General features: G+C 51.8%; 1 protein-coding gene across 5 annotated transcripts in view; it reads right to left on the bottom strand.

The window, feature by feature from the left end:
- Window positions 1-23,775, bottom strand: part of PLCG2 (phospholipase C gamma 2) — a 161,294-nt gene that overhangs the window by 24,355 nt on the left and 113,164 nt on the right. For all 5 annotated transcript variants that reach the window (XM_060650040.3, XM_060650047.3, XM_060650042.3 and 2 more), the window contains 10 exons: window positions 23,539-23,648; window positions 19,631-19,727; window positions 18,201-18,267; window positions 16,965-17,122; window positions 13,515-13,617; window positions 12,002-12,211; window positions 10,538-10,683; window positions 9,845-9,959; window positions 8,842-9,009; window positions 3,093-3,181 (listed from right to left, as the gene is read on the bottom strand). In XM_060650040.3, the coding sequence (XP_060506023.1) occupies window positions 3,093-3,181; window positions 8,842-9,009; window positions 9,845-9,959; window positions 10,538-10,683; window positions 12,002-12,211; window positions 13,515-13,617; window positions 16,965-17,122; window positions 18,201-18,267; window positions 19,631-19,727; window positions 23,539-23,648 (1,263 nt within the window). The remainder of the gene's footprint in view (window positions 1-3,092; window positions 3,182-8,841; window positions 9,010-9,844; window positions 9,960-10,537; window positions 10,684-12,001; window positions 12,212-13,514; window positions 13,618-16,964; window positions 17,123-18,200; window positions 18,268-19,630; window positions 19,728-23,538; window positions 23,649-23,775) is intronic.

Genomic DNA, 23,775 nt, shown 5'->3' with positions numbered 1-23,775 from the left:
AAATGGTGTTGAAAACACATCTTATAAACCATATATATAGCTAACAGGGCAAAGGACTGAGGATTGATCAAGCAATTGTGATGTGTAAATGGCTTCTTCAGAAGAAGCTTCAAGTGCTCACCGACTATTTTCTGGAGCTTTAAACTCCATCAAGCCCTCCCCGGATCAATCACTGGCTCAGAGAAGTCTTCTGCAAAGCTATTTACCAGAGTCTCTCCCTGGCAGGACAGAGGATACGGTGATAAATAGAACAAGGTTTGACCTTGAACAACGAGAAAGCCCAGGTCTACCAAACAACCCAGCTCAGCTCCCCAGAGACTCCTCATCACCGTGTGATTCCGCATCACCGAATGGCACCTGTGAGGGCCTCAGAACCAGGTGACAGATGTGGAATTCAATAAAAGCTCAAAAACCAGCAGTTGAAATGAGCTTTGCACATACTCTGACAATTTCTCTGCCAAAACTCCTTCAGAGAGCAGATCTCCGCAAGTTAACGTTCCCCTTGGTGCCCCACACGATGCCCTCGCTCCCCGCCGCATCCCTAACAGCACCCACGTGGGAGGCTTCCCACATAGAGAAAGTAAATCTAGAGGAGGGCATTTTCTTTTAAATGTACTAAGTTTCTCTGCTGTTGGTATTACCAAATTATTTATAATGTTTCCAAGTTGTTTACAACAGCTTTGCGGAGCATGGTCTAGACCAACGTGGCCCTACCATCATCTGAAACCCAGTTTATCACATCGTTTGTCCATGAAATGTCTGCAGATGGCCTTTTATGCACATGGGTTCCCGTTCCCCAGGCAACAGAATCCCAGATCCTTCTGTGGGCTGGGGAAGGTAAGCCTGACTAAGCCAGGGGTCTTCATGCTTATTTATTCCAGGTTTTATATTTCTACCATCCTGCTTCGATAAACTGATCCCGTATCTGGCAATAAGTCCTAAGAAAATAACTCTGAATTAAAGGAGGAAAAGTATAGGCACATAAAGAATTTCACGAAAGCCTTGCTTGCAAGTGGACTCCATGTAAACGACCAATTTGGTAATCTACGGTCCATCCACTCAGTGGAAAAATGCTGTTAAAGATTAGGTAATAGTATGAACAGTGTTTAGAATTTCGCTTAGAGCCGTTCTCAACAAGGACAGTTTTGCCAACCCGGGGACATGTTTGGTGGTTACACAAGGGGCAGAGATGCTGCTGAACTTTTAAATGCAGAGGACAATTTCCTCCACAAACCTCTGGCCCCAAAGTTAAGAAACCTGCTTTAAAAAAGAAATACACATGGACGCACGGATTTGTAGTAGTATCATTTACATAAAGGCGGCATTGACCTAGGAAGTGAAGGAGTCAAACAGACCAAATGCCAACATTATCTACTCCTCTTCCCCAATTGGGGAAACTTCCCCAGAGTTTCCACAATCTGGGCTCAGCTCTTTGTGTGTTTAGGTAAACAAAATCATGTATTCTGGCTGAGGTCTTTTAATGGACTTAAAGAACTCAGTCTTATTGGTGATAAATTGACAAATGCGTAATTCATTCTGAAAGAAGAGCCATTTAATTAAGTCTTGGGTATTCTCGACAAGGACCTGACGACCGACTCAGGTGCCCTTTCAGGACCCAGCCTTGCAATCACAATAACAATCATGAAAGGTGATTTTCTGATCCACAACCGAAGGGTCAAGTGAAAACGACAGTTCGTGTCAATGTTTACTTTGACACAGTCTGAAGCACTGCCATTTAAACTTTGTTTGAAAACGGGCAACTTTGCACCATCCATCGCCTTATCCTTTCCAGGCACAATCCTGTCATCGTGAGCTTATTTTACAGCAACACAAGTGATGTCTTTGGCTGTCAGGGAGGTTCTCTGGCCCCCAACTACTGTGCCTGTTAAGCGTCCGCTTCCTGCTTTTAGTGCTTCCTGTCTGTCTTTCCTTACGTTTGCATCCGGTTCCATTTCCATGTTTATAAAATGCTCTGAAGTGGAAAACTATCAAGGTTGCAGAAACTGAATGTTAAGGCAGACAGCTATGCAGAAAAGCCTAACGTTCTCTGCTCTGAGTCGAGTTCATGAATTTTTACTGCATGGACTATGGCTACAGCTGTTAAAAGGCATCTCCACCCCTGCCATCCTCCCTTCCCCATTGGATGGTTCTCAGCTTTATTCTGGAAGTTGCCTAATAAGCAACTTCCAAAACAACAAATTAGAGGCTGTGATTTCTGTACCCAGAGAACAACTAGGATGAGAAATCAAGATGAAAATCCTGGGGCGATGACCAAGCCCACGTCAGCCTGCTGGGGTCCAGAACCAGGGTTTTTCTAAGCTATCCGAAGAGGAGTGGGGTGACCACACAGTCAACCCGTTCATGCTGGGTTTTGTGGTAGGGAGAGGGAAAGATCTTGTGAGATTGGGTTGGCCACATCGTGGGTTCTCGCAAAAACACATGCCCAGTGGCTTTCATTCTATGGGAGAGGCTGTCAAGAGGCTTTTAAAGCTCCAAAATCACACATCCAGATATTCTCTAACCAGCAAGGGAGACGTGAACTATCACACACTGGTGCTGCATCCGGTGAGGCCGAGCCCTTCCCACCAAACCTCCCTAAACTGGTTCATCAAAGGAGAGGCTAAGGATCTTCAAGGTCTTGGCCAAAGGACCAGGAAGGCAGGCTCCTCCAGCAGCAAAGAGAATGACAAAGGTAGTGCCTATCACTGTGAACTCCTCTCCCCAGCACTGGCCACGACAAGGCCTTGGTGGATGCTGTCAGACCTTCTGAAGGGACTCCCGAGGACCCAACAGGTGGGGAAAGGCCCCCAGAAAGGATGAGCTTCTCTAGAAGAGCACTGTCTTGCCTGACTCTGCTTGCCGAAACATGACTATAAGGAACTTCCAACGAGCTTCACCCTTTCCAACTACAAGACCTACTCAAAGAACCGTACTGCCTTCTCCAAGAGGGAAGGTCGCTGGAAGGAAAAACCTGGGGTGGCTGAGGGATTCTTGTGTGATGGGCGTGTCTGGCTGGATAATGCCCAACGGGTTTAAGTCCATCTGCCAGCCGTACGCACAGGCCATTTCCACCCCACCCGGTGTTCACTCACCAGGACTGGCTGCATCTCACAGAACACCAGGAGGGAAGCCAGCTCGATATCTTCACTGTACCCGTTCTTCAGAGGAACAGATCTGAATCCTGCGGAACGGAAAGATCATGCAAAGGGAGGCCATTCATATCAGACCGTGGCGTTCTCGGGCACAGCCAGGGCTAGGGTGTCCAAGGAGCAGACAGGGGAGTGTCCCAAGCTGGGGGCTGACTTGATGGAAACCGGAGGTCCCATCCTGATGGTTAGGGACATGGGCTCCGGAACGCAGCCCTCACGGACAGGCCCGCACAGAGAAGGGGGTTAAAGATTCATGCAGAAATGAAAATGAATCACTCAAGAGAAATCAAAACCTCCAGAACATCACACACTGAACGCAGAGTGACTACAGTGATGCTTCAAGTTCTTGAATACTCCTGAGGCCAAAAGACTCAAAGAAGTAAAGCTTCCTTCACAACCCCTCCCTTCATGTCTGCTGTTAGGAGGGGGAGGGAGCAGTGTTTTGTCTTTAAAGATTTCCAATAGGAGGAGATCTGTCCCTTGGCGATCCAGAGCAGTATTGATCCTCTGAAAGCCTTTCTCTATTTGTAATTAGGACAGTCATTTAAGTGTTTCTTATTACTTAGGGAATGGTTGAGGTAGAGCTGACTTTTTCCCCCATTAGGTAATGTTTAAGACAACACCTCTCAAAAAAAAAAAAAAAAAAAAAAAGACAACACATCTCAAAGGTTGATCTGTTGTCTTGTTTTAGTAAGAACAAATACATACTAAAAATTAAACTCTCGTTCCTACCCCCCTCATAACCTCTTATTCTAGAAGGCGCACTTTTTTAAGTAGGTTTCATGCCTCATGTGGAGCCCATTGTGGGGCTTGAACTCAACCCTAAGATCAAGACCTGAGCTGAGATCGAGTCAGACACTTAACCAACTGAGCCACCCAGCTGCCCCCGGAAGAAGCCACTCTGAACGGTATCTTCCCGACATAGTCTACAGTCCTGAGTTGCTTTAAAATCACTACCGATTATACCCTAACCTAAGCAGTTCCGAACCTTACAGCTTCCATTTACGCTCCCTTGGAGGTTCACATTGTGGTCCTGGTTTGCCTGGAAAGCTTTTATTTGCACTCTACCCGATTCTCCAGGACAAGCAATGCCTACATGGGGGCACTCCCTCTACTTCCTCTGTGTCTTCCACCATTCAGGTTTCTGGCTTGTGTGATTATTATGATTTCTCTTGGAGAATGTTTAAAGGTACCATAGGATTCCTCTCTCTCTCTCGCTTCCCACTGTTGATGAGGTCATGCAAGCCTATACCCTCCCTCTCCTTCGTCACCCTAATTTTATCATCTTTGCAGGACAAGCGTCTAAATAATACAGCTGACCCCTGAACAACGTGGGTTCGAGCTGCAAGGGTCCACTTATATGCAGGTTTTTTTCAAGATGTACAGTACTATAAACGTATTTTCTTATTACTTTTTTATTTTTTTTTAATGTTTGTTTTTGAGAGAGAGACAGAGTATGAGCGGGAAAGGGGCCAAGAGAGAGAAAGATAAAAAATCTGAAGAGGCTCCAGGCTCTGAGCTGTCCACACAGAGCCCGATGCGGGGCTCGAACTCACAAGCGGTGAGATTGTGACCTGAGCCAAAGTCCGACGCTTAACTGACTAAGCCACCCATGCTCCCCTCTTGTAACTTTCTTAAGAATACAGTATAAAATACAAAGTATGTGTTGACTTTGTTATCAGTAAGGCTTCCAGTCAGCAATAGGCTATTAGTAGTTAGGTTTGGGAGGGTCAAAGGTCATATGTGGATTTTTGACTGCTTGACAGAACGACGTCCCCAACCCCCACGCTGTTCAACTGTATTTGTGTTGCATTTTGTAACCATAATTCTTGCACAGAGGGAGACTTGGTTACAGCAAAGCTAAAATCCTATTACAAGGGCCACTTGTACACCCATCACCTACATCCTCCCGTTAACCTTTTACTCTTTTTGTTTTATCACACTTAGCCATCCCTGCATCTAGCGCACAGGTGTCTTCCTCTTACTTGGAAATATATATACAACTGTATACTTCCCCTGAATGCGTCCGCATGTGTCTCATGGACTGGCGCTCGAAACTGGTTTACAGTGTTCTTAGGATTTAAAATTTGTGCATTTCACTGTGTGTAAATTTTAAATGTCCAGTGCTCCCCTCCTTTTGACTGATCTTCCCTATCAGTTTTTTTAAGCTTATTTATTTATTTTGAGAGGGACAGGGAACAGAGGAGAGGGAAAGAATCCCAAGCAGGTTCAGCTCTGTCAGGGTGGAGCCTGACTTGGGGCTCGAACTCACAAATCATGAGATCATGACCTGAGGCGAAACCAAGAGTCAGACGCCTGACTTCCTCCTCTGCAGGAAGACGCCAAATGAGCCACCCACACGTCCCTCTATCAGGGTTTTTGTTGGCTTAATTTGTCCTCTCATTTTCAAAAAACCTCATGGGACATATAATCCTCAAATGGCACATATTTGAATGCATCCATTCTTTTTTATAATTGAGTGACAGTTTGAGTATAAAACTCTCAGGTGACACTTTTCCTTGCAGGATTTTGGGGACGTTGCTTTCCGTGAATAGTGAAGTGTTCTGACCTAGTCTCTACTCCTAGGTGATGTGATTTCTTTTGTTGTTGTTGGTTTGCTGGTCTGTTTTTTTCCTGGCTACCCACAGAATTCCTACAGTCCAGCCTAGAGCCCCTCCAGCTTTAATGTTATGGGAATCTTATTAAATGCAGACTCTAACTGGAGGGCTGGGGTGGGGCCTGAAATAGAGCTGATCTGTGGACAATGTGGAAGAAATCTGTCTGGGTGTTGATCGACTGTTAGAACGTCCTGGGCTGCTGACCGCTTCCGGGTATGGGGAAGGCTATTGGGTCGCCCCTGCACTCCAATGAGCGGGTGGTGCCATTCTGTTTAGAGTACATGTGCCTCCAGTTTGGGAGGGGGCGTGCCCTATGCCCATGCCCCCCCCCCCCCCCCCCTCCTTTCAATGCCCAGGTCTCATTTCCTGAGCAGCCTTCATGCATCTTGGGGTTAGGGTGGAAAGGTGTTGCCCAGTTTCACCAAGAAACAGTGTGGTTCTGTTTTGTCCTTGTCGGCTTGGGCTGTCGCCATAGATACACAGGAAACCGGAGACATGATCTGAGGCAGGCTCAGAATTTTGGCTTATTAGGAGTAGGGGAGGCCTGCAGAGGAGGAAGGAAGTCACTCCTGGGTCTGCATCCCAGTTCTGGTCCTACAGGTGTGTGACCTTGAACAAGTCAGTGAACAGCTCCGGGCCCTAAAGTGCTCATGCTTAAGAAGCAGAGAGGACAGGGGCGCCTGGGTGGCGCAGTCGGTTAAGCGTCCGACTTCAGCCAGGTCACGATCTCGCGGTCCGTGAGTTCGAGCCCCGCGTCAGGCTCTGGGCTGATGGCTCGGAGCCTGGAGCCTGTTTCCGATTCTGTGTCTCCCTCTCTCTCTGCCCCTCCCCCATTCATGCTCTGTCTCTCTCTGTCCCAAAAATAAATTAAAAAAAAAAAAAGAAGCAGAGAGGACAAAACCTCTTTCACGGGACTGCTGCGAGGATTAGAGAGTTTAAGGCACAAAACACAATAAACGCTGTTTTCCTTCCTTCCTGTGCTCCATCTGGCTCAAAAGCTGAAGTGCATCCCTAATGACAACGGGCAGAGTCTATTTCTGAGTTCAGAAGGCCCCTGATGCCTTATGCACAAAGGGATTGTTCACTTCATGCCTCCCTGGGACATGAATGTGCCAGAGGTCACTGGATGCCACACGGGAGCAGGGGAAGGCTCCCTTCTTTCATCATCCCTGACATACTGCTCTTTGTGTTTTAAACCCCCAGGCTGGGGCGCCTGGGTGGCTCAGTCGGTTAAGTGTCCGACTTCGGCTCAGGTCATGATCTCACGGTCCGTGAGTTCGAGCCCCGCGTCGGGCTCTGTGCTGACAGCTCAGAGCCTGGAGCCTGTTTCAGATTCTGTGTCTCCCTCTCTCTCTGACCCTCCCCCGTTCATGCTCTGTCTCTGTCTCAAAAATAAATATTAAAAAAAAAAATTTAAACCTCCAGGCTAAGTCATAGAATTTTCTAGATTAATTGATAGTGTTTAGTGGCTGGGAAGGGAAGGTTCACTAACTCTGACCTCTCTCCATGACATCACACCCCTGTCTGTGCAGGATGGGTCCAGGGGGAGGTGGGTTAGGAACAAGCAAACGGTTACTGTAAAAAGAAGTCCATCCTAACCCTTAGGTAAAGGGCACGTTACAAAATTGCACCTTGACTGCCGGGTTTAAAGTAGTTTACAGTGTGGGCTCGCTAAGCAAGAGGGGCTGTCGAATATCAGATGCCAGGGACTTAGAGGAAACTATGAAGATGTGGTTTCTAAGTTCGGATTTGATCTACTCCTTTGCTTCGGAATTTGTTTCCTGGGTGATAAGATAGGCAGCCAAGCTCAGTCCTTTCCAAGTGCCACCTGAGGAGCTGCCTGAACGTGCAACTTCCGGGCCCCACCCCAGGGGAGTCGGAGCACCCCGGGATGGGCCCGGGAACCTGCATTTTCCACCACATGCCCCAGCTGGGCAAGGGCCCAGCGCCGGAAATGATCCTAAGAAAGGTAGAAACTGAGGGAATATCTGATATGTTTCAAGTTTGGAAACCTTGAAACCTTGGGATCCTTGGGGAACCGTGACCTCATGAGGACTCCAGAAGGATCTAGGGTCTTCTGTCACATGCCTCAGAAATACCAAGGAAGGGGGCAAAGGGAATTCCACATGGAACGAGGGACTATTTGTCAAACATTACATATCAAGTGCAGCAGGAGAGGAGAGAAACTGTCTACAAGAATAGCCACCTTTACAGAGCAGCATGAAGCTCTGAACCCCCTCCCCAGGTTGCGGGGAGGGGCGGCTATATTGCTGCTTTGTCAGGGGGGCAGTAATGGGACTCCATTTCCTAGTTCTTAAGAGCTGGTCACATGTCCCAGCTTGGCTTGGTCACAGGCAGACCCTTCAAGCAGCACGAAGGAGTTTGGCTCAGCATAGAAGAAAGTGGTAGCAGTGGAAGAAGTCTGTCTCCTGGGGACTCTCTAGGCCTCAGGAAGAGGCAGAGTTGAGAGCATAGCTCACAGCTGCTCAGGGCCTTTTTCTTCCCCCCAGAGTGCAATGCGAGCCTGGGGGAGGGCCGGAGCTGCCCTCACCCTAAGCCCCTAGCCTTTCAGAATGAAATCAAACTACACTACCAGATGGGCAATTCCCTAATAATCCAACTTTGCACACAGGCCGGACCGCGAAGGGGCCCAGCCTCCCCACCTTCCCTGGTCTCTGTGCCAAATGGAGGCTGTCCCCATGGTAACAGCCGCATGGTCAGCGGTCCGAGCCACCCAATCAGTTTTGCAACAATTTAATACAAACCAGGAGGCGTGCTTTTTGGTTCTTTCTAAAGCCAGCGGCACAGACCAAAAATGATGCTAGCCCAAACCGACCATCTCAACTAAAACATCTTCAGGGCGTCTGGGTGGCTCAGTCGGTTGAGCATCTGACTTTGGCTCAGGACATGATCTCACGGTTCATGGGTTCGAGCCCCCCATGGGGCTCTGGGCTCACAGCTCAGAGCCTGGAGCCTGCTTCGGATGCTGTGTCTCCCTCTCTCTCTTCCCCTCCCCGGCTCTCGCTCGCTCTCTCTCAAACATTAAAAAAAAATTTTTTTTTTAAACGTCTTACCTGATTTGATTCCTTTGATGGGGTAAGTGGCATGAGCGAGGAAGTTAGGATCACTGAACATATCTTCCTCGTAGACCACAAAGCGCAGAAACGCGAGGTTTGGGTCATAAATTTCAAAGGTCACCTTCTCCTGTGTCGGAGCCCAAACGGGGCTTAGGCCATTGTCATCTGGAAGGAGATCAAGGCTCAGCTGAGGCCCCATTCAACCTGCCCCCTCCTGGTAAAACTGCCTCTCTATCTGTCAGCTCTGAATCTCCTTAGCATCCTGTAAACATATCTATGCCAAGATCTAAGAAATACTTTCTTTCCAGAAGCAGTTCTGGTAAAGCTGCTCTGAGGTCTGGTACTTGGAGAGCAGAGAGAAGAGACCACACCCCCTTGCTACAGCAATCATCTCAGCTCCCCCGGGTATGGAAGGGGCAGGACAGCAGGAACAGATGCATGTGGAAGAGATCACAGAGGGAAGAGCCACACTCCGCATCTGGTGAGGGAGGGGGTCTGGTGTCATGTGAACCAGCCTCCTGGCTGTCACCCCCTGAGAAATGCCAATGCCACAGGTACACACGTGAGTTCATCGGGCTGTCTTTTACCAGGGCCAGTGAGCCCAGGCCTTAAAAGATTGACAGTTCCTGGCTTCCACTGGAAGAGCAAGCAAGCATTTCTCTGGGCCTCCCTTCCCTCTGAAGGATAAAATCACCCATGTTAGGCTGCAGCCTCTGGGTTAGCCACACCCTCTGTGTCTCTGTCCCTTAGCCTTGGACACAAGCCTGACTGTGTAGATCAAGTGGGCAGGGAGGGGGGGTATTGCCCAAAGGGGAGCACCCCGGCATCATTGCATAGGGGGCTGGCCCAGGACTCCCAACACAAAGAAACACGGCACTGGGTACCAGCCCACCTAGTTAATCACAGTGCCCTGTGTTTCCCCACCTCCCCGAGCTGAACTGTAGCGAGCACAGGGGATGAAAGAGAAGATGTGGACAATAGGACACGTGATGCAACTTACTCACAACTGTGGTCTTAAACTTGTTGTTGTCATATTCAGCCCCGCAGATTTCCACCTCCACAAAGGGACATGCGATGCTTCGGCCAAGTTTGGGGAGATGGCGAGCCCCGAGAACCTAGGGCACCAAAGGTAAAAGCTGCAGTTCTCCCCGATCCATCCTGGGAAGTACGGACAAGTTCTATATGGGTGGCGTCGCACGGGGCTCAGTCTGGGTTCTACAGTCAGACCAGATGAGGTCCAAGCCAGCCACAGTTTCTTCACTGAGGCCCTAACAAGCCTCTGCAGTGGTCGGGGAAATGGGGCTGGAGAACAGGTGTTAAGGAGAAGCCAGGATCGGAACCCCCAGGCCATCATTCTCATGAACCTCCTGAGCACAGAAACGCATCGTCCCTGTGCCCAGGGAGAACCTACAGAGACATCCCACGAAAGGAGAGGGGAGAAAGTGGTATTCTTTAAAAAAAAAAAAAAAAGACTTTTTCATTACACATGCTTCATTTTTTTCTTCCTTATGAGACCACCTGCTGAGCCCAGTAAGAGATGGACCTCCTACCTCACCCCCAGGAGACCTGGGGTGGTGACCAAGTCCCCTCCCTACAACCCGTGGGTGTGCCATAATTTAGAAGCTGAAACAGTGACTGGGTGTTGGTGGTTTACACAAGATGACAGGTGTCACTGGGCAGAGGCCTGAGTTACCTTGACTGTCAGAGTCATCAAAATCTTCCGCTGGGCTTCGGGCGGCATGGGGTCGTACTTCTCCGTCCTCATGCTCTCGGGCTGCAGGACGTAGCCTGTCCGCCCGTTGAGTGAGAACAAGGCTTGATTCATCTGCATGTACTTGTCTGGGAAAGCAAGGGAAGGGCAGCTGTGAGTGAGGCAGGACGAGGCCGCCTCTTGGGCCCGAGGCGCTGGGTGGGGCGTCATTTTAGCTCTCTCCAAAAATAATTTCAGGCAGTGGTTAAAATATGCGCTTCAAAAAAGGTCCCGACTGGTGAACACCATCCTAAGTATGACAGTAAAACACCTACTCAACGCTGAAGATTTCTTAGAAAAGAATTGGGGTTAATTTTAAAATTTCACTTAAGACCTGTTGCAGAAAGAGAAATCGTTCTAACTCAAATGACTGGGGAAGATCCACACATGAAAGCGATCTGATAATGCGTACTATAAATACCTACGCCCTGTTCGAGAAACAGGGACAGTTCGCAAAAAGAAAACGCTTCGTAAAAACATGGTCCACGTTACGCCTAAGGGAAGCGCTAAGTATAACGTGACCATCGTACTGGCGAAGATTGAAAAGTTAGATAAAACTGAGCTGAAGTTTCAGTGAAAAGGTGTATTCAAACGTTTTCTCAATTTGCGACCCCCCCCCCCAGTCCCTCTGGAGGGCGGCCTGGTGAGGTGTCTGAGCTCAGGCGTTGCTGGACTTGGGTGTTCACTGGGTTTCCTCAGGAAAGGTTGGTCCACATGCCAATGCTGTAGGACCTAGCCTGTACTTCTGAGAATTCCGTGCCACCGAAGGGCTCCGCCATCTGGGAAGTGGTGCTCACGGAAGGTTACAGAAGTCAAGGCTGTCTGTAATAGCAAATGAGGGAGAGGACCTCAGTGCGCCTCCATGGGGGCACCAGTTGAGTAGATGAGGGATCCAGTCAATGGAACCCCCCCTACACAGGCATAAAAACAACATAAAGGAGACTCCTGGTGAATAGCTCTGTCAATAAAAGAGCACAGCACTGTGATTTCTGCTACCGTTTACGGAAAAAAGTTTAGCATGTGGGTTTCTCTCAGCAGGGAGTATCTCTGTAAGAGTCTGAGCATGAAACGCTCAACGAAGGATGGGCCAGAGAAGAGTTCACTAAAGACAGCCACAGAGCACCTGCATGCAGCTGTGCCTGAAGCTGCCTCAACGCCTGGACCTTTTCATTACATGAGCTCAAGTATTTCCTTTCTCACTTAAGCCTCCCTGCTCGGCATCTGTCTCTGCAATGGCAAGTGTCCACTGCCCCTGTCATGGCTCCATTCAGCTGATGGGCCTCAAGCTAGCATGCTGGTTGAACCTTGACAGTTCCTGGGACCAATCGTGCCTTCTAGGACAGCACGTCACACTGGTGGCCCCAGCGGACCGAGCCTGGAATGATGCGACCATCCCTGTTCCTTTACCTGGAGTCTGGAAATTGAGTGCCACCATCTGGGAGCCACACAGCCAGAGGCGAAAGGGGTCGTAGTTGGAGGAGTCCACCCTCTGTCCCTTCGGGTAGACACGGGTCAGGCCCTTCTGATTGTACTTGAGGAGGTCGACCGGTTTCTGTCTGACGACACTGTCAGCCTTCGTCTCCACGAAGGAGCGGATTTCTCGGAAGTCGGGGTTTTCTGCACACAGAGAGGGAGTCCCCGTTTATTCTGTGCCTCGTGCATTTTCTTAACGTTTGGTACAACGGCTGGATACACAGGATGTAAACCAAAACCAGGAACCTCAAGGCCAAGACAGTCAAGTGGTTATGATGCCATTTCCATAACCAGTACTGGTATGGGTCCCAGCATTCCCCCCTGCCTTCTAGTCTCGATTGGTGTAACTTACTTCTTGTTTAAAACCACCAGCAGCCTGGTACAAGAAAACACAAAGGTGGTATGGTTACAGAAAGGGGGGCAGTAGGGAGTGGCCGCAGTGATCAACAGTAGGACAACATCTGAGGATGTGGTTTCCTCAGCCAAGAGGTCGTGGACCCAAGACAAAGGAACCAGGCACCGTGGAGGAGGGAGAGTCAGCTGCCTGCAGGCAGGGAGGTGCCCGGAAGGGGAGAAGGAACAGGACAGAAACGTGTAACTACGGTGGTGGCCAGCCCATCAACACGCGGAGTCTGGCCGAGTCTGGTTCTGAGCTCCGCTACCCTTCCCTGCAGATGGAGGTGCCCAGGGACCCTCCTGGGGAGCAAGTTCTTGGACCAGTTAACTGGGGTTAGTGCTGTTCCTCTGGTCCTCGGTCCTGGACTCAGATTCTTGAGATCAAAGAAAGGGGGAAGATAAAATGAACCGGATTTTACTAGGTCAGAGAACTTGCTCCCTTGGCGACTGTGAGAAGATTGATATCTGAATCCTTCTGTGGCCAGCTGAATGGCCCCCAAAGGCATCCAGGTCCTTATCCTTGGGGCCTGTGCCTTTGTAATTTATCTGACAAAGGGACGTTGTGGGTGTGATTCAATTACAGAGCTTGAAAGTGGGGGATCATCAGGCCCCTCAATATAGGGTCCATATAATAGGGAGATTGGGGAGGTTTGGCCACAAGCCCAGGAATGCTAGCAGCCACCCCAAGAGGCAAGTCCCGGATTCTCCCCTTGAACTTCTGGACGAACAGGGCCCTGCTGGCACCTGGACTTCAGCCCAGTTGACACTGATGTTGGACCTCTGACCTCCAGGACTGTGAGTTAACAAACAGGTATTGCTTTTAACCACCAAGTCTGTCCTAACTTATTAGACCAACAGTGGGAGACGAATCCACCCTCAGAGAGGGTTTTCCTCCTGAAGGTACCCGAAGGGCCTGTTTTGGCTGCATGCTCTGAGAGCACGTGAGAAGGAGCAATGGACCTCTCTCACTTTGTCTTCTGACAGCACCTGACTTAAAAAGGAAACCAGGGTGTTCGGCCAAGGGAGGAGGCAGGGTCAGAGGAGACGGTACCTAAATTGTCCTTGGTCTTGCTGGTCGGCTTGCAGTAGACTACCAGGTCCGAGAGCTCGATGGCGATGGACTGGTTCTTCTCCCAGTACTTCATGTTGTTCTCCTGTCGGAGCCAGCCCCTGGCGTCAGCCCGGAAGCTTCCCCACGGTCCTGGCCCCCCTTGTCCTCCCGGGTGCCCCTCCACACTCAGATCTTTAGTACAGTTGGATGCTTTCCTTTGCCCTGCCCTCCAACATTCCTAAGTTGTTTCCACCCAGGATTGGGGTCCAGCTCAGTCTCTGGGCACAGGACGGGGTGGGAGGGGGGCTCCCTTTTGTCGGCACTCTCCTGCACCCTGTGCTCTCAGGCTCCTGCCCCATCCATTCCCCTAAAGCCACCCCAGCAAAGCTCTCCAAGCCCGTGTTCTCATGGGTGCAGTACATCCTGCTTAGAACTTGCTGTCCTCACACCCTCGTCCCTGCGACGTGCCCCTCCCCGTGCCATTGTCCCCCTGGAGGCCGCACTGTCCAGTCCGTCTCCACGTGCACAAGGATGAGTGCCTGCCTCCCCCCACACCAGCCAACTCTCTCCCGTCGCACCAAATTCTGACCCTTTCTTGCACTGACAAAGGGGGAGCCTTGAGAGAAAATTACATGCAGGCAAAAAATGGGGCCACTCAGCTTCGGGCATCACACGCTAAGTGCAGGAGGGCAGTTGCTGAAGGTAACCTCCATCTGCCCCAAGAGGGGGAGTGGTGTCCATTTTGCAAAGAAACCGAAGTATACAGAGGTTGAGTGGCCTCCACGGCAGGGCGGTGACAAGACCAGATGCTTATGCACCGGGCCTCACCGGGTCCCTTCTCTGTCATCTTTTTTAAAGGGCCCCAGCGTTCACCTCCCCAGTCCCTCTGAACCACAGCACGGACCTCCTGCTCCTCACCCTGTACCTCCCCCCATCCTTCCTCTGCCACTCCATGAGATCTCTCCTTCCACACTCCACCTCAAGCATGCCTGCTCCGGGAAGTCTTCCTGGATAACTCCAGCCAGGATGAGGACAGGGATGGTGCCATTCACCAGCAGTGCCCACCCCTGTCCCCACAGACACATGTGTGGGTAGCAAGTATTCAGGTGACCGGGGGTGACGTGGTGAGAGGCTGAAAAGCACCTGGTGTTAACAGCAGGAACTGGAACCAGACACTGGTTCACAAGTTGGCCCTCGGTTGACTGGCCATGGCCACTGAGCACATCATATAGTCTCTCTGTGCCTCATTTTCCACAACAATAAAAGGAGGCTAACCAGAGGAGTCCCCTTCTAGAGTACTGAGACTTAAGCAAAGAACCCTTTGCACCCCACCAGGGGTGTAGGAAACAACCAGTGGGACCAGAGTGCCCCCCAGCCCCGCCTCCCCAGTGACCACAGAATCGCATCAGACAAGGGTGGGTGAGGCATGCCACGCTTGTCTCGAATTACAGAAACTGCCTCACAAAGCACAGAGCGATGACAAGCCATGGGTGTCACTTTTTCCCCTCAGCAGAAAATGATGTCCATTCAAGACGAAAGACCCATTGCTGCATCAAAATTGTGTAACAATTACTCTCCAGACCTGTAGGCTGCACCCACTGGGCTCTCCGAGAACCTGAAGGCACAGCTTCCCTCGGCAGGGTTTGGAAACTCACTAACCAGACAGATCTTAGTGCCCGGTCTTTTGCCATCCACTGTGAAATCGCAGAGCCCTGAGCAGGGTGTCAGGGACAGACATGACCGTAGGGCTGGGGCGAGGAGCCCCCGGCAGTGAGCTGAGCATTCATCGTGTTGGGTTGGTGTTGGTTTCCCCAGCAACCGGGGCAGCTGGGGAGAAGGGAGGGATGCAGTGGTTTCTGCTGACTGCTGTTTTCTTAACCTTCCCACATAATAATGAGAATTAGCAGACGTAAAATCCAATTAAGGAGGAATGTAGATCAAAGGCAGAGAACAGGAGCCTTGAAGAGCCAGGCTTGATTTCAGAAACCTTCATGTGAGGACAGAGAGCCTTCGAGTAACTCTGCATTTTTCTCCACTAAAAGCAGGGGAGAGGGCCAGGATGTACCCCACACTCCATCCGTGCCGTAGGTGACTCGGGGGCCTGAGGTCTGCAGGGCACAGCTGCTCACCGTCTCCCGCTAGTGTTTTCTCCACTCCTGGCCAGGCTCGAGGTGGGGAGGAACCCAAATACTAGAAGATGCTCAGGATGCCAACATCACATACTAACGGTGCCATACGATCACGATGACCACCATTTACCCAGGATGGGGGACAGCTGTACAAGATCGGAAGAACTCATCTTCCAAATGAACCCCAGGATCATGATGCCCCCCTGTGCCACATCAGAGGGACCGGAGGGCAGAAGGGACGCCCCCCAGCAACAAAAGCAGGAGCAGCCGTGTTGGCCACAAGCTCGGGCTCATCCCAAGTGCCTGGTGATGGAGTGACAAGCCTCTAGTCCCTGACTAGACTCGAGCACAAGGAAAGACCGGGCCACTAGGGGGGTGACGCTCCCAGTACGTGGGAGAAGGAGACTCATCAACTGTAACCAGGCGTCACAGGGACCCACAGAGTCCTGGCAAAGCTGAGAAATCGGTCCTTTGGGTCAGTATCTGCCTTAGAAACAACTGGGCACGTGGGAAACCCTACAATTTCTTCCCAGGTCTGTGGCCACAAGAAAGAATGGATGGTACTTGGTCCATCCTCCAAGATACAGCAAGTGTCCCATGTCTTCGTGGTAGGACAGAATGATGCTGAAGGACTGTTCCCTGAGGTCTGCCGTGTGTCAACCCCGGGACCCACTGCTCTTCATGCATCATCTCATTTCATCCCTCCCTCATCTTGTGACTTAGGGACTGGGCTCATCTGACAGATAAGAAAACTAAGGCCTAGAGAAATGTGGGTGCAGCCCTGCCTAATTCTCAACCTCCTGTTCTCACTCAGAACATCGCCCTTCTCAAAACACCTCCAGCCTAACAGGAGGCTCCAGTTATGATAAACGCTGAAAGGTCCACTTCCATCTGGAGCCCAGGTTCCTCCACAAGAAAACAAACTTGCAGAGGGACAGAAGGGGGTCGTGTTGAGCACAAGGGGCCACTATGGGTCCAGGGGCCTGAGCTCAGGAAATGCCTCCTATGGGGTAGGATCCAGGCCGTGCCGAACAGTATTGACAAACAAGAGAACATTCAAAATGAGGAACACCGGACTTTCTCGTTCAGATAGGGCCAGCCAGGCCCCAAATATCGAGTTACGGCTCCACACACACCCAGCCTGCTGAGGGTTCGAACTAGACCCAGCTTTCCCGGAGACCACCAATGGCCCTTTCCCCTCCATGATGGTGGGCACTCCTATGGCCCAAACCCTCCCCCCCCCCTCCCAGCAAGTTTTCCCTTCAAAAGGAAGACCCGACCCCGCCTCCGCAGAGGGAGCCCAGATGAGCCCAGCACCTACCTTGGTGTCCATCTTCCAGGTGATCTCCCGGATGCTCTGAAACCACTCAAAGAGCTCCTCGACCCTGTCTGTGGCAAACTCCACCGGAGGGTCGCCTTGCTTCTTGGGCTCCAGGATGAACACGAACGCCTTCTGGTTTTTCCCCTGCGGGGCTTTCACTTTGGGAGAGAATAACGAAGTCTTGAGCAGCCTCCCGGAAGGCCAGACGGCACGCGGCCCAAGCCGCCTCTCTCACGAGCCCAGCCAAAGCGCCACTGCCCCAGCCGTGGTCAGCGTGGACCGGGGCATCTGCCTTAGGGCGGGCGGGGTCTGGCCTCTCTACCTACATCACGGCCTGGGATACACAGCAGGCCGAGCGGCATTCTCCCAGGAGTTCTGCTTGCACCCTAAGCCCCCGTACCTGCAAATGTGACCTGACTTGGAAATAAAGGATCTTCGCAGATGTACTTAAGGATCCTGAGAGGAAATCACTCTGGAGTTAGGATTTCTAAATACAACAACTAACGTCCTTACCAGAGGTAGGAGAGGGAAAATTGAGACACAGACACAGGAAAGACGGCCCCTGAAGACAGAGGCAGACATTGGAATGGTGCAGCCACAAGCCAAGGGGTGCCAAAGATCTCCAGGAGCCACCAGAAGCTAGGAGACAGGCATGCGATAGACGCTCTCTGCAGAGAAAGTATTTTCTAGAAAGAAAATTAAGGCCATGAGAGGAGAAATTATCTGCTCAGTAACCCCACTGGCTGAGATGTCTGAGGTCTTCTGTGCCAGGTAACATCCTAAAGCACATTACATGTGCCGTCTCTTAATCCTCATCCCACCCTTTTGGGGGTACCACTCTTCTATGTATGTGGCAGGAGAGGACAGAGAGGCATCGATGGGGAAGTAATGCACGGAGGGGCACAGAGCTGGTGATGGCAGAGCTGAGGCTCAAAGCAGACCCGGCTCCAAGCTCCCTCCGGATAAACCCGGGGCTGTCCCCCTGTGCTCTGCAAACGTAAGGCAGATGGCCTAACGGCAGTGTAGGTGAGGGCCCTGCCCCGCAGGACCTCAGCCGGGTCCCACGGTCAGTGACGGGCGTGGGCTCCTCCTCTGGGAGTAGGAACACGGACTCCGTGTCCTGTGCCCAGCTAACGGCTGGATGGACTGCAGCCGCCTCCCCGCCTGGGGCTCTTCCGAGGCGGGGCCGTGGGGGACTCGGGTGGCGATCCACGCTAAGACCGTGTGTGCACGTACCGACGTTATAGGTATTGAGATCCAGTATTCCCCTGCAAAGAGACCCTAAGGGATTGTCTTCAATAATCTGTGAGGAAACAAGACATAACTCGTTAGTCTTAACGGGAATAATAAAAAGACAACCAGTTTCCAAAGCGCACCGTTTAGCAGAGACACGGCCTGCAGAACTGTTTAAAATGCATTTTCATTACAGGATCCACCCGTGGGGAGAGCGCTAAATAATGAAGCATGCTGCTGACGGGGACCCAGCCGTGAGTGGGTGCCAGCAGGTCCGCCAGTTCATTTTCCAATCTGTAAAAACAAGCCGTCTGAATTCCGGAACGGGTCTGGAAGCATCGTGCTGGGTCTGGTTCCAAGACAACGTCCTAGATGCCCGTTCAGACGTGGCTGTGAAAGGGGACCGTCCAGCCTCCCGGAGCCCAGCTCGAGAGCCTTCTGTGGCTTCTCAGGTCCTCGGGGAGCAATGGCCGCACTCTGAGATCTGTCTGAAGGGCCGTCCAGGCCCCGGCCAGCCTTCCAGCTCCCCCTCCCACCACACGTTCGCTGGATCCCGGGGTCCACGTGCGACAGAGAACGTCTGGGTCTCAGGACAGCTAGCAGACCTGCATCTGCCCCCTGCTTGTAAGGCCCGCCCCCACCCCACCAGGCCAAGGCCGACTGGGGGGTAAGGGCCACACGGGACAGACGCGGTGAGGGGTCACGTCCCTGCCACAGGCCCGGCGTGCCGGACACAGCCACGTTCCCACCACCACACCTTCCGTGAGGCTGTGCCTCCTGCCCGGTTTCCCTTCTGCCGGTCCTGCTCCTGATCTCCAACTGGACCTCTAACACTCAAACGCACATTACTCTGTGCAGCCCTCCCAGATTGCCCCAACTCCCTGAGGAAGTTCCTTGGGCTTGGAAAGGCCTTAAGGTGCTCATTACGACAAGTCCGTCCTCGGCCCAGTGTTGTCACCTGACGGCGGATGTTCTTTAGGCCTTCGGGGCAAGAGGAGGCTGGGGGACAGACACCAGGTTGGCAGTGTCACCACGAGGGCCTCAATTCACTGCCACTCAAGCCCACCTGCTTACTCACACCAAGCACGTCCCGAATGTCTGGCGGCCAAACTAAATGTGTTTCATTTGCAAGCTGCTTTAAGCAAAGGACAAATTCCCCGTTTGGCCATTTTCACTCCGGAGGGACCTGTCCTGCATATGCAAAGCCTTCCAGCCCGGCACAACCTGATTAAAACATGACAGGCTTGTCACAGTGACTTTCACCCCCGACAACTCAGGGGACAATCCCGACTTCCCTGTCACCCCGTCGTCCCTGTTCCGGTGCTCCACAGGGACCACACAGCAGCATGTGTGACGGGAACCCACGGAGACGGCTCCCCGGATTGCTGAGAAGCCGGGTCCGCAGGGGTCCCTGTGTGACAGTCTAGACTCACCTGCTTTTCCAGTTCTTCCACATCGACCGTTGAAATGTCCTCAACGTAGTTGGATGGAAAGTATTGCTGGATCCTGGTCCCATAGTCTCCTTTCCACCTGGGGAAAAACAGAGGGCAGCAGAGGGCCTTCGTGGGGCAGAGTTAATCACTGGTGGTCAGATCCCAGCTGCCGGCTGGGGAGAGGCAGCAGGTGGCCAAGCGACCAGAGGCCGTGGTCATTATCTGTGACAACACAGCATTTCAAAGGGGTCATCGGCTTTTTTTAAATCAGCAGTGAGTGGGCACAGGGTCAGCGCCCTCCCTACAACAGAATTCTAACGTTTGGTCAGAGACATCAGAAGTTTCAGTGCTTTACGTGGACGTCAGAGGCCATCTGGGACAAAAGCTCAAGTCTAGAGCGTTCCCAGCCCCACTTCAGGGAGGGCTGTGAACTTAGGGATAAGGACGGGGTAAGGAAGGTTCTGGAGCCCTACAGGCTGGCATCACATTCCGGCTCCACTGCCAACTACATAGGTGCTCTGTGCCCCAGACTCTCCATCTGTAAAATGGGGATAATCCAAGTACCTCCCTCAGAGCATTTTTTTTTTTTATGTTTACTTTTGAGAGACAGAGAGAGAGAACATGAGCAGGGGAGGGGCAGAGAGGGAGGGAGACACAGAATCCGAAGCAGGCTCCAGGCTCTGGGCTGTCAGCACAGAGCCCGACCCGGGGCTCGAACTCACGGACCGCGAGATCGTGACCTGAGCCGAAGTCGGGCACTCAACCAACTGAGCCACACAGGCGCCCCTCATATATGTTTTTTAAAGGTTTATTTATTTTTGAGAGAGAGAGAGAGGGGAGGGGGAGACACAGAACCCGAAGCAGCTCCAGGCTCCGAGCTGTCAGCACAGAGCCCGACGTGGGGCTCCAACTCACAAACCTTGAGATGGTGACCTGAGCCGAAGCCGGGCGCTTAACCCACTGAGCCACCCACTGCCCCCTCCCCTCAGAGGATTTTATTGGAACCACAGGGCTAAGCACATGCTGAGCAGTTTTAACAGCATCCAGTATACATTAAGTGCTCAAATAACGTTCTTGTTACTCGGCTAAAATACCGCCCCCCCGCAACCTTCTTGCCTCCTCTGACGGCACTGATAACAAGGAACATAACCGATCTCTGTATGCGTCTCAACTCCACCAAACTGTGGTCACCTCCAAGATTCTCCCCCGAAGCAGTGCCCAGGCACGCAGGGCTACTCCCTCCAAGTGTCCTCCTGTAGGCACACTCTGCAGCCAGGAGGCTCTTTCCAGAACCCATCTCTGACCTCACCACACCCACAGCTGCCAAAGTCTTCCGAATCAAGCCCAGACTCTTTCACCTGACTGCAGGCACTCTCGGACCTTGACTCCTGTCTGTGACTCAAACTTGACCCTCATCCCAGACCGCCTGTCACCTCCACCCTTCTGTCCCTGCCATGCCGCCTAGCTTCCATGCCTCAGTCCACGCCCTTCGTATCCAGCTTGTGCCTACTAACCGTTTAAGACTCAGCTCAGAAATGCCTCTTCCAGGGAGCCTTCCCTGACTGCCGCCTAGGCTGAGTGTTCTGCCTCTGTGCTCCATGGCATCTGTCCCCACAGCTGTGGAGGCAGTGTGCACCTTTCATATAACTTCTGTCTCTGTCTTCCCCACTATGTGAGACCTTTCTCCATCTTAGTAAACGTGGACCTGAATCCAAGCAGAGGGAGGACCGATCGTCCCATGGCCTGGCGGAAATACAGGTTTGCCACACACCCACCTCACCTCCATTTCTCCAGACCCGTTTCAGGCAAACACTGGCTGTATTCAGGGTGACTGTAAATACTGTTTGCCCCAAACTAGGCAGGCCATACCTGTGGTCGAGGTACAATTATTTAAAAAAAAAAAAAAAAACTTTCTAAAAAATTATTTATTTATTTTAAGAGAGAGACCATCCCAAGCAGGCTCCACACTTCCAGCACAGAGCCCAACACGGGGCTCGATTTTGCAAACCGTGAGATCATGACCTGAGCTGAAATCAAGAGTGGGATGCTTAATCAGCTGAGCCAGCCAGGCGCCCCCAGGGGTCATTATTAACAATCCCATTCCCTTCATTCTCAAAGGCATCCCAGTTTGGACAAAACCCCCACCATTTTGGAACTAGGCTGGGAGGATGCACGGGAGAGTGGCACAGTGACAACACCCCACTAGGTGGTGCCATTGCCACCAGACAAAGTTGACCCACGGCCCCTCGCCAATGCCACTTACACCAGCACCTCAGTTCACCTCAGGAGCCCTGGAAATGATAAGCACCCCACCTCGGACGTGTGCAAAGGCAGGAGGGCTGTGCCATGCGTGGAAAAGTGTGTGATTTAAAGAGGTCACCTGGGGTCTACCTGCTCCTTGGTCCAAGTCACCCACACAAATGGAACGGGGACCTCAACAGAGGCAGGGTGCAGAAAGGGGCATCGTGGACCCAGGGGAGACCCGGGTTCTGGCTGTGCCCCTCAGGGAGAGGCGGGTACACAACATGGCTGGCAAGCTGCGGCTGGGAGCCTCACAGAGGGAGCTCCAGGGTCTCCGTGGGGAGGCCACACGGGAGAGCTGAGCCCCAACCCCAGCTTCAGCAGATCACTCTGTTGTTAACCTTTTTTTGACGCTGGGGATCCAGGGAAGATTTGGATTAGAAAGAGGGCATCTCGAGGCTCCTGGGTGGCTCAGTCGGTTAAGCATCAGACTTTGGCTCAGGTCATGAGCATGCCGTTTGTGAATTTGAGCCCCGTGTCGGGCGGGTTCTGTTCTGACAGCTCAGAGCCTGGAGCCTGTTTCAGATTCTGTGTCTCCCTCTCTCTCTCAAAAATAAAAAAAATTAAAAGGAGGGCATTCTCAAAAAGCAAAACAAAACAACAACACGAAAACAACTTTGAAAACCCCTGAACTTAGTACCTGAGTCAAGTCAGGAGTAGGGGCTCTGGAATCAGAAGGCCTGGCTTCAGATCTCAGCCTGCTGTGCGGCCCTGGACAAGTTACTGTACTTATCTGTGCCTCACAGTTTCCTCACATGTACGATGCAGGTAACACCAGAACCTCTCAGGGCCACTGTGTGGGTTTACAGGAGTTATTTCAGATGAAGCGCTTACGATGGTTCCTGACATAAAGAGGCACTCCTATCAAGCTGCTGTTCAGATTTCTCCGTCAGGTCCAGCTATCTTGCGGGACAAAAGGATGCTGCGCTTGTGAATTGAGTCCCTGGGGGTGCTCGTGGTTACAGACAAGTTCTTACCGCTTAAAGGGAAAAATAGTCCTGCAAAAACACCGGTCCAGGGACTCATGGATGGGCAGCACAACTTTTTTCGATTTTTGCCCCAGGTGAAAAGAGAGAAAAGGTCATTGAGCCCCAGCATACCCAGGTATCTGTGACCTAAAAACGTCCCTGCTTCAGTCGGGGGTAGGGCCGCTGCACAGGACTAAGCATCAGCGGAAGAATCTGAACTCAGAAGAATACACAGGCTCGTGTCGTGGGAAGGACCTGCGCTATTTAAGAGCTGTACAACCTTGGAAAGCCTCATTTGCCATCTCTGTAAAGTGGGGAGACCCACAGTCAACTCCGAGAGTTGTAATGAGAATCTGGTGAGACCATGTATGAAAGCAGGTGACACAGAGGAAGGGCTCAGTAAGTGGCCGCTGCTGTTATAACTAAAATAATATTTAATATGATGTGAAATATGGTGGTTTATCTGCTTTTCTGAATACAGCATGTATCAAACCACCTTCCCAGGGAGGGTACAAGAGTCAAAGCCAGCCCGGAACAGCAGAGAAAGGGCGTCAGAGCTCAGCCGGCACCCGAGTCTCACTGGCAAGAAGGGACAAGTCAAGTTCATCCAGCAAGCAGCCCAGCCCCCCTCAGTCTTACCAGCCCCAGGGCTCCTTGGAGACGTTGTGAATGAGGGCCCCACGGCAGAAGCTCAGCTCATCGTTTCGCTTGGCTTTGTAGTCATACAGAGCTTTGACGGTCCTCTGAGGCTTTGAGGGAAAACAAGAAGGAGAAGGTCAGGCTGGGCGACACAAGCAGAGAGAGGGGTCTGCGTTGGTTCCGCTCTTTAGGGAACAGGGAGCTTCAGTCCAAGGTTACAGCACCATCTGCTGGCAA

The sequence above is a fragment of the Panthera onca genome, chromosome E2 (assembly GCF_046562875.1).
Source record: "Panthera onca isolate mPanOnc1 chromosome E2, mPanOnc1 haplotype 2, whole genome shotgun sequence".
NCBI classification, from domain to species: domain Eukaryota; kingdom Metazoa; phylum Chordata; class Mammalia; order Carnivora; family Felidae; genus Panthera; species Panthera onca.
The sequence above is the reverse complement of the archived record's forward strand: the minus strand, read 5'-3'. Positions and strand labels throughout refer to the sequence as shown.